Below are 10,168 nucleotides of genomic sequence, written 5' to 3' on the forward strand. Positions count from 1 at the left end.
CTCAACATTTTTGACCTCCACTTTGAGATTCACTATCCTGGATCCAAAAAGCATCTTTTGATACCCTCAATATATTTTTGAACGTCTATTAAGAGTGTGATACTGTCGTGTAGAATCATATATATTATTTCTAATTGCTATTTTTATGTACGGGTCCCTTTTTCGCTCGTATTTGGTATCCAAATCTATAAATAAATTATTGTTTGTAAAGATGGAGATTCGGGCTATTAGCGAGCTTTGGGTAAGTCTGGTAGTAGAGCTTTTGTTTAGCTATACTTTATTAAAATAATTTGATAAAAAATAAACGATTGTGAGCACACAAAGAAATCTATTTGTACTATGGCACTAGTGTGAATATGTGCACTGCATTACCGGTAGTTGCTATTGTACCCTAAACGGTTAATATAATATTCATGGCGGAACGATACAAGGTGGCCGCATCGAACAGCTGATTATAACCTTTTTTTATTTGATTTGATACATCAACTTCCGGCGCAGTACGATTTCGACATTTCTCCATCGAATTTACAAAAACAAAGTACATGGAATTCTTATTTATGTACGTAGGTATGTCACTTGTGTCGCTCCGTCATGAGAATAACTGATTTCTGTTGATATTTGAGAAGAGGTTGCGCAAGATGCGCACGGGTTAGGCTCGTTACCATATATTTTGTACCAACTAAAATTTTTATTTTCCGGCTTCGGATTATTGATGTCGAGGAGGTCAATACGCGTCTTTTGACACCTATTTTGGGACCGTATTAGCAATGTCATGCAGGATAGATCTGTATATATATCTATCCTCTTTACTATTATAAACATTCTCACTATACAAGAAAAATACTTTCTAAGATATTTTGTGCCCTGCACTGTTTTAACTGTGAAAAAGTTAGAAAAGTACCAACGAAAGGGAAAAATAATTTCACTTGCAAACTCTGAAAGCACCCTTAACCAAAGCAAATATCCAAATTCTTCTTCTTATGATTTGCTTTTAACAAAGGTTGGGAGTTGGTTACATTTTCATTTCAAATGGTGAAGGTTTCGAGTGATCTGTTGTTCTCCATAAAAATATGTGCAATCTACCCATTTTGTATAAGATTGCGTTAAACACATCTATATCAAAAACCGCTTATGTAACGGGCTTTTGGTGTGGGCTTAGCTATAGACTGGATTTATGTAGATTATTATTGGCGTTGTGTTTGTTATTGTAGCGATAAGGACACTCGCCAAATGTTTTGGGGAGCTTTATCGATGTTGATAGTCTTGCCCATGGCGGAACGATACAAGGTGGCAGCATGGAACAGTTGATTATAAACTTTTTTTATTGGTTTTGATACATCAACTTCCGGCGCAGTACGATTTTGACATTTGTCCATCGAATTTACAAAAACAAAGTAGATGGAATTTTTATTTGTTTGTAGGTATGTCACCATGCTGCCACCTTGTATCGTTCCGCTATAGTCTTGCCGGTTGCAGATCCGGTACGTAACGGTAAAAATTAGCATTAATGGTAACCCCACAAGAAGAGGCAAATACGATTATTAACGCCGTCAAAATACAACAGATAGGCGCGATTCTCGTTACAATTCTGCAAGGCGTAGACGTCAGCAAAACAGCTGGACCGGCATTTTGCCTCAAATTGTTTATTCTTATTAGTATTTTGGTTAATCCCACAAATATTTCGAGTTATTTATAAAATTCAGCACAGTAATGATAGAAACACTGTACAACTTACCTTTCCACATTTTGGTACCACCAAACATCAAAATACGCCGTCCCGCGTGGTTCCGTAAGCCATCGCCAATGGCTGTGTTCTCCATTGTATTGCTTTCTTATTTTTTGGTAACTGGTGGTGAGTAGCATTAGAATATACGCTCACATTAAATTCTGATTTGATTTGATTTGTAATATCCATATTTATTGATTTATATATATATTCGATACAGGAATCATTTACGATGTCATTGTAGAACCACCAAGCGTTGGCGCTACAGTGGATGAACATGGACATTCGCGGCCAGTAGCTTTTATGCCTTATCGTGTCAATGGTCAATATATTATGGAAGGATTGGCCAGTAGTTTTCTCTTTACAGTCGGTGGTTTAGGTTTCATTATAATGGATCAAACACATATACCGGGAAAGACAAATTTAAATCGATTTCTCTTGACTGCTATGGGTTTTATTTTTATACTTGTATCATTTTTCACTACTTGGCTGTTTATGCGCATGAAATTGCCAAGCTATTTGCAGCCATAAATTAAATTAACTTGAATAATAGAAGGACGACTAGTTTCAATCATTTCAATATTATAATTTTAAGTATTAAGCTCTTATTTCAATCTAAAAAGCATTTTGTGCAACTCATTTTGTATCGTTGGCCTTTTGCAAAATTAACACGCTTCATTATTCGAGTGGAAAAACAACATAGTTCGTTATATCGATTCAGGCTTAGCATAGCTTACAACAGGCACTGTTCCATCATCCTAAAGATACGAAAAAAACGATATCAAATTCCTAAATAAAACTAACAAAATTGATTTTAAACAAAATATACGCTTTTCAGTCCATTCGGAAGTTGAACTTATGTTGTAGCAGTACTTCGACCACTCAAAAACTGTCATCATTATCCTCTAACGGGAGTCCAAGGAAACTTGTAGTTTCAACACAGGTGGACCAGTGAGAAAGCGGTGTTAAAGGCGTTGGTTTCACATTCCAATTGAAAAGATGGTTGGTGTCATGTGCGATCACCTTACAAGCGGGACATACGTTATGTATGTAGGGGTTGATTATGGATAGATAAGATTTAAACCTGTAACAGTATGCAGATCGAAGTTGAGGTAGAGTGACGCGCGTCTCCCTGGGGAGGTTGCTTTCCTCTACTGCTAGTTTGGGATATTTGACTTTCGCCGGCAATTCCTGGCATAGAGGTCTGATGCATTTCGATGGATTTCTTTGAGGGCCTTTATATTCATACGGCTGTTGTTGTTAGGTGCCGTATTTCCTCCTATTGTTAGCGGAGATGACTTCTTAAGTACCTGGGAGGGGGGATTCTTCCATCGGATGTCTGTTTTGATGCCCAGGTTTCTGGGTATTCAGCAGAAACTGTTCAGCATTTAATTTATCTACCTTAGGGGGAATATTCGCGCATTACTGTATAAATGTTGTTCTGGGGACATAAGAAAACAATCCGTAGCAGCTCTGTTTCGACAGGCCTGTAGTTTCTTCCAATCAGTAACTTTTAGGCTCAGCGACCATATCGGAGACGCGTGTCATGCAAGTGTCGGCCAATTGCTTTGTAATTGGTATTGAGCGTCTCTTCATCTTTGTCCCAATTGCTGCCGGCAAGAGATTTGAGCTCGTAATAAAGCGGCTCTGGCAAATGCCACCGACGTGGATGTAAAACATGGTCGACATTTGCTTTGTGTATGTTGTAAATATGTATGTGTTGATCCTATAACTTGATACGGTTAATATAAAGGTTTAATTTGAATTTCATGTTCGAAAAAATAAAACTTCGTTAATTCGAGTTTAAAAAAATTTATTTATTTAAATTTATATTTTACAATTTAATTTGTGAAATATATTTTAGAGACTGGGCTACTAGGCCATTTGCCTCTTGGTCGATTTATATTTCGTGGAGTAGATTATGTTTCTTGAGTGCTTCGGTTGTCTCCTTTATTGTGGAATCCTTGCTACAATCAAGTAGTGCTGATAAGTTGAGGTTGGTCCTAGATGTGGGACAATCAATAAGTAGGTGTTTGATGGCTAGAGGAACATTGCATTGGTGACAGCAGCGTTGACTGGCATGATTGTAGTAATGCTTGGATGTGAATTTTGTTACACCTACTCTCATTCTAGCTATTTGGATGGATTCTTTTCTCGAATAGCTCTCTTGATAGTTCGGACGATCGGGGCTTATGTTGTGGGTTTTCAAAAAACAGTTTTCTGTTTCCCACGATTTGTCTTTTAGGTTTTTAAGGTGTGTTTTTATGTAATTCATTATGGTGGACGACAAGCATGGAGTGTCAGCTACAAGTGGCATGCTAAAGGAATGCTTAGCAGCTTTGTCCGCTAGCTCATTGCCTGATATCCCCACGTGACCTGGTATCCATAGCAGTTTAATATTGCTACGTATATTAACTCCGCTTAGTGCAAATCTGCGAGTTTCACTGTGTTCGTCGGTTAACGCTTTTAGCACACTTAAACTATCCGAGGCAATTACCGCCCGTCTGTTGTTAGTTGCTGCGTGATGCAGCGCGAATTTTATTGATGATAGTTCTGCATTAAATATACCAGCATGTGTCGATACAAGAGCTTGATGGGTTGTTTTGTAGGTTCGGTCAATCAGATGTTCTACTACGACATATGTCGGTGTTTCTCCAATAAGAAACCCGTCGATGAAATAAAGTATATGAGTTGGATGTCTTGCTTTATAGTGTAAGAACATTTGATTGTACACCTCCGGAGATGTATCGTTTTTCTTTGCGATGGTCAATGAGAGGTTGAGATGCTTGTGGTGGTTTCGTACTTGTCTGGTGGTTTTGGTGGTATTGGTGTGTGGATGTCAAGAAGGTACTTGGTTGTACACCTCCAGAGATGTATCGTTTTTCTTTGCGATGGTCAATGAGAGGTTAATTGAGATGTTTGTGGTGGTTTCGTACTTGTCTGGTGGTTTTGGTGGTATTGGTGTGTGGAAGTCAAGTAGGTACTTGGAAATAGCTTGAATACCGCAAGTGCACCTGTAGGTATTTAGGTTTTGCTTTGGCCTAGTTAAGAAACTCCAGAATGCCTTGTGTAGTGGATGAGAGGTAGTTACGATGGCTTTGGCCGCTAATTTTCCTGAACGACTATGGACAAGCAACTGAAAGTCGTTGTAGCGTAAAAAAAAAATTATTATTATTATATAAGTAATTCACACCATTTGCCCTCTTACCTTGTAATAAGAATAATATTTAAATTTCTTTTTAATCATATTTAATGAGTATATATACTTTATTTATCATATTTCTGCATACATCTAAGATTACAATAAATTTTTAATAAATGCACGTCGGAAGTACATGTTTTTCAAATACATACATATATCCGCTTAATCAAATTGTAAAATTTATAAAAATTTTATCGAGTATTTGTGTACATACTATATAGAGATAGATAAGCAATAATTGAGCGCATTAAGAATTGGCTGGCCTTATTGCTTACACTAAATTAATACAGTATAAAACTAGTTGTGCATGAATCTTTGAATTTTTCTAACAATAATTGTCATAATTTTCGTTTAATTAAAATTATTGTAAAAATATGTAATAATAAAGAGATTTAATAATTGTTTTATAATATAAGCAAAAATTTAAATAATATAATAGGTTTAAGGCTTATAAATTAACTTAAAGCTCATAAAGTCTTAAAAAAAAAACAAACTAAATTCAAAGTATTTGTGACATAGATAATTAAACATAACATCAAGGAACTTAAGTTCAAAAACAAATCCAACTATGTATATATTTATATGTATATATGTAAACATTTCAAATCTTATAGAAATATCTTAAAAACAAACTATTTCATATGCGAAAAGTTCTATTGGCAAGAATTACATGCTTTTTATAGTCTTATTCGAAAGGAGCTGTAAAATAGAGAAAAGAAATCTGTTATAAATTTCAATTTACACTTTTTAAGTAATAGCTTTACTTAAGAAAATCTCTAGACTTATCAGTGACATGTTCGAATTCCGGAAATGATAGCGCGCCATCATCATCGAAATCAGCCTCAGCGAGTATGCAATGTATTATTTCTTTCATATCACCATCATCTAGCTTATTTTCAACGCCACACAAACGTTCAATAACTTGCTTTAAATCGGAAACACCTAACATATCATCACCATCAAAGTCTGAAAGTATAGAAATTGTGTTAAGCAGTTTCTTTAAGTATCTAATTAATATTATATATGCGAAAGCTTTGATGTTGGAGTGTCCAGATGTTTGTCTCTGTAACTCAATCACGCCAGCATGTCTGAACGGATGTGGATAATAATTGGCATACAGAAGGTTCCTACACCCCCTCTATTTTATAGTTATAACTCTAAATTTTGGCCTCTTACTAGGAAGGAGTATTCGGGTTATTTCCCACGTATTTAGGAATCATATCGAAATTGTTTTTGGAATCGTTTCTGGACTATTTCAGAATTATTTTTGGTATAGTTTTGAGGCTATCTACGTATCATATGCAGGTAATTTTCCGACTACCTTCGGCTCATTCTGGACCTTATAGGGATTATTTTGTATCGGAGCCACTTCAAGATATTTTCGCAATTTTTTCGGGGCTATTTCTGTATTATTTTGGAACAGTTCTCGGAATTATTTTTAAACGGGTTCAGAATCAATTCCATCCTTTCCGGATTATTTGGAATTAAGTAAGGTGTTTTCTTTTTTGGGACTATTTCTCAATAATGTTGCGATAGTTTCCGGTATCTTTCGGCATAATTTCTGAACTATTTCAGGAATAGAATAATTTTAGGAGTTCGTAGATTGGAGAAGTTATAAAGCTTTATATTGCTTTAACACCTTGGACCCCATTGTAGTGTGCTCCGAGGGATCAAGGTTTAAGTCCCAGGAAAAGTAACACCAAATACTCAAGAAGTCTCCAACCTTTGGTCAGTTAAATTCCGAGTCATCCTTGTACATAAAAGTGGCTGTTTAGAAACGGATTACTTCGACTAAGCAATTTTGCTCCCGGGACTTCGTTGTAATCATTCGTTGTAACCATCTCCAGAATTATTCTGGTGATTTCATTGAAATCCGCTCATAGCTTTTGTATTACTTAAGCTACTGTAGTCGTTATTCTTTTGGAAAAGAGCTCGAGCCAGTCTGATGCATGTTTTTTGTTTTTGAAGTAAATATGTTTGTATTTAATTGGAATATAAGCAACAAAAACTTACCCCAAATCCGAAATGCGTACTCAGCTTTTAATTTTTTCGGACAAGCATCACTAAATACATTCATCATATCTAAGAAATCTTCAAATGTCATATCACCATCTTCACTTGAACTGAATACTTTGCATATACGATCACCAAAAGGATTTACACGGAGCTCTGGATATTGCAGGATCTTGTTCATTGATAATTTGGCATTTTTATTATGTCCAACCTTTTCAGGTGCCAGACTTTTAAATTTTTTGTGAGCACTATGTAGTCGAGATAATTTCAATAAAAATATATACAGAATATAAAATGTTAGATAATAGCGGGGTTAATCGTATACTTACATTAATATTTCTTTTTTGGAGAAAAATGTCAAGTCCTACAATTTAAGAAAATTAAAAAAAAAAACATGTAATGAAATTTGTTTTATAATTGAACCTCATAATCCTGTAGCTCTTCATCAGTAAATTGACTTTTAGTTTGGCCCATTTTATTTCTTCGACGCAGCTACCAGTACCGAATTCTTATACTTCTAGCCACCAACTACAACCTCTTCTACTGAATAGCACTACTCTAAACCGACTGCTGTCTTTATAATTACCACATTTCCAATATATTTTGGTTTATTTGCGATTAATATTCATGTTTACAAGTTTTCAGCACCACCCAAGATAAAACAAACAAATCGCAGGATCAGTACGAGGTTGACAACAGATGTTGCTGTCAGTGAAGAAAGTTGAGCTAATATAGGGTGACAGGTTTGGCAAAAACAAAAAAGTTGTTCGGGGCAATTTTCACCATCTCCAGTTAACCTTAACAGCCACTTTATCTCTCAAATCACCGGAGGTGAAAGTTTTAACAATTTTGTTAATTGTATGGGGGAATCCAGAACGTAACTTGGGTAAAAGTCTATAACAGCGGTTGACTGCTATTACACAACCAAAGATATCTGGAGGGGTATCAAACGACACTTCTGGACATCGGCAACAATTATCCAGTAACATCCTGCTTTTAATGTGATAACAACTTTCTTCACCACGGAAACTTTCTTCATGTGGCAACTTTTGCATCCTTTTAGCATTCTGCCCACGATTGGAAAAATAAATAAAACACTTTAAGAGCTAAACAGAATTGTAGTGAAAATTGAAGGGTTTAACAATAAAATGCGATTTGGGGCAGTTTTTTTCCTGCATTAGTTCGGGATGGTCCTTACAAAATGTGATGTACCATCGCAGCTGGGCTTGGGTAGTGCATGCATACTTCCTATAATTATATGCACTTGTTAATTTACTGAGAACTTTCAAAAATATTCACAGAATTTACTAACTTGTTCAACTCCATTTTGCCGCTTTTATTGTTTATATACACACTTATATATGTATGTATTCTATTTAAAATTTCTCCAAGGTCACTGGTGAGTTTTTTCGTACTGGTAACGATTTTCGGTGACATAATACTCCGGTTACAAATTTACCGGTAACGTTCAGAATCAGGCCGTAATACTAGGTACAAAAACACACCAAATTGGCAATATATACCATTTGGACCATTTCTTAAGCTGGAGACATTGGTGCTTTATCGGTAAGCGTATCGGTAACCTTTTAACAGCTGATTCGACCAACCTTATGAGAATCCATGCAATCGATTATTGGTGCCGCTAAAGTCGTAACCGTATCGTAGCCAACCAATTGGGTTTTGGTTTACCGTCGTAACGATAAACAGCTGATTACGTTAGGGATACGGATACAGCGATACGACATACGGCACCAATGACTCCAGCTTTACGCTATTAATCATATAATAAATTGCCAATATAAAAAAAATTGCCTAATAAATTGTTTCAAACTGCAAATGCAACCTTGTAAAGTGTGTTTATTGAGTAGATTTAAACGCCAGTTACGCATGGTTTAACTATATGATTGGTCATCTCATCAGCTGATTTTATTTTTTCATTTCACTCTACTCCAGTCAAAAGAAGATGGCAAACTCCAAATTAAACCAAAACATTGAACACATTTTCTTATAAAACACGAAAATCTCAAAGTCTTATGTTTTCATTCCATTCCAATCGCCTAATACCAACACGCACATTTTGACAGTCTGAACAAAGGTATGTTTTTGCCGTAGAGATAAGCCAACCAGCTATCATATTACTATTGTGTAAGCTAAATTGAGTTGGTTGAACATCACTCAATTTAAATTGAAATTGCCTCAATTTATTTTTCTGTTTGAACATAGTATAAGGAGATAATTGCAGTTCAACTTGGCAATTTTTATGTGGTTGTTGTAATTTTATTGTATGTTCACAGAGAACAAAATTGAAAGGGAATAATTTATTATAAGCGCTGCTAAAGGAAGCTTAGGCAGAAAGGTGTTCTGCGTTTTTTACTACGTTTACGCATGCCCTAATCTACAGTAAATCGTCGATAGATAATATACGCGTTTTTACATATGACCAGTGCGCGGACCTTTAGAAAGAGAATGTTGGTAGACGAAAAATGAAAATAGTGGTAGAAGTTGGTAGATTTTTATTCCCAAGAAAAAAATAGCTACAGTTTATATTTGTACAAATTCATAATTTATTGTAAAGCAAATAAAGCACATTTCACGGAAATAACACTTTTGAAAAAAAAAACATGTAAACAAAACAAAAAAATACACACACGTAAATTTTTATATACATTAGACTGGGTCGATTTATTAACCGATATCGCGCCTTCGATTTTTCGATATGATATGGGCCTAGGAAAAAAAGTTCCACTACGCATACCCAAAAAAATAATTTTCTAGCCTGCGATATTTCTTTTTTTTTTTACTTTTTTTCGACTTTCATTTTTAAGATTTTTTTCATGACCTACTAAAAAAATTTTCATTTCATTGTAAAATATTAAAAAATTATAATTTTTTTTTTTCAAAAAACGTTTACCGCCAACGATTTTAGCGTATATTTTTGGGTCGGAGAGGCTATACAGGACGGGGTCCATACAAATCGATCCACTCTAATATATGTACATAGCTTATGCCTATATGATATTTGCTTTTTCCTGTATTTTGAGCTTGAAATACTGACGAAAATTTACCGAAACGTCTAATTACAACAATAATATCCAATGTACCAAAAATACTGCCACAGATTAACCGACTTCGGCATGTTATCGTTTACCATCATTTTTTTTATTTTCGTTCAAAATTATTCACAAAAAACTGATGAAAATAGCGCAGAAAATATTTGCATACTTATT

General features: G+C 35.1%; 2 protein-coding genes across 2 annotated transcripts; one reads left to right on the forward strand and one right to left on the reverse strand.

The window, feature by feature from the left end:
* Nucleotides 1–1,544: 1,544 nt before the first annotated feature.
* Nucleotides 1,545–2,284, forward strand: LOC137240777 (putative oligosaccharyltransferase complex subunit CG9662). The gene is made up of 2 exons (XM_067767491.1): nt 1,545–1,852; nt 1,947–2,284. Exons 1-2 carry the CDS (start codon nt 1,711–1,713, stop codon nt 2,255–2,257), a joined length of 453 nt encoding a protein of 150 aa, XP_067623592.1. The 5' UTR covers nt 1,545–1,710; the 3' UTR covers nt 2,258–2,284.
* Nucleotides 2,285–5,021: 2,737 nt separating this feature from the next.
* LOC137240776 (calcium and integrin-binding protein 1-like) lies at nt 5,022–7,653 on the reverse strand. The gene is made up of 5 exons (XM_067767489.1): nt 7,365–7,653; nt 7,271–7,305; nt 6,942–7,189; nt 5,693–5,894; nt 5,022–5,627 (listed from the first exon to the last, which is right to left on the reverse strand). The coding sequence occupies exons 1-5, from the start codon at nt 7,413–7,415 to the stop codon at nt 5,606–5,608; spliced, it is 558 nt and encodes a 185-aa protein (XP_067623590.1). The 5' UTR covers nt 7,416–7,653; the 3' UTR covers nt 5,022–5,605.
* Nucleotides 7,654–10,168: the final 2,515 nt, after the last annotated feature.

This window comes from Eurosta solidaginis, chromosome 2, assembly GCF_040869045.1.
Source record: "Eurosta solidaginis isolate ZX-2024a chromosome 2, ASM4086904v1, whole genome shotgun sequence".
Lineage (NCBI taxonomy): Eukaryota > Metazoa > Arthropoda > Insecta > Diptera > Tephritidae > Eurosta > Eurosta solidaginis.

What these genes read in the sequence shown, in the direction of transcription:
- LOC137240777 (XM_067767491.1), top strand. Translation starts at nt 1,711, where the DNA reads ATGATAGAAACACTGTACAACTTACCTTTCCACATTTTGGTACCACCA. An exon ending in TTATTTTTTGGTAACTGGTG is followed by an intron (nt 1,853 to 1,946) that starts GTGAGTAGCATT and finishes TATTCGATACAG; the next exon opens with GAATCATTTACGATGTCATT.
- LOC137240776 (XM_067767489.1), bottom strand. Translation starts at nt 7,415, where the DNA reads ATGGGCCAAACTAAAAGTCAATTTACTGATGAAGAGCTACAGGATTAT. An exon ending in AAGAGCTACAGGATTATGAG is followed by an intron (nt 7,306 to 7,364) that starts GTTCAATTATAA and finishes CTTAAATTGTAG; the next exon opens with GACTTGACATTTTTCTCCAA. An exon ending in AAGTCTAGAGATTTTCTTAA is followed by an intron (nt 5,628 to 5,692) that starts GTAAAGCTATTA and finishes TCTATTTTACAG; the next exon opens with CTCCTTTCGAATAAGACTAT.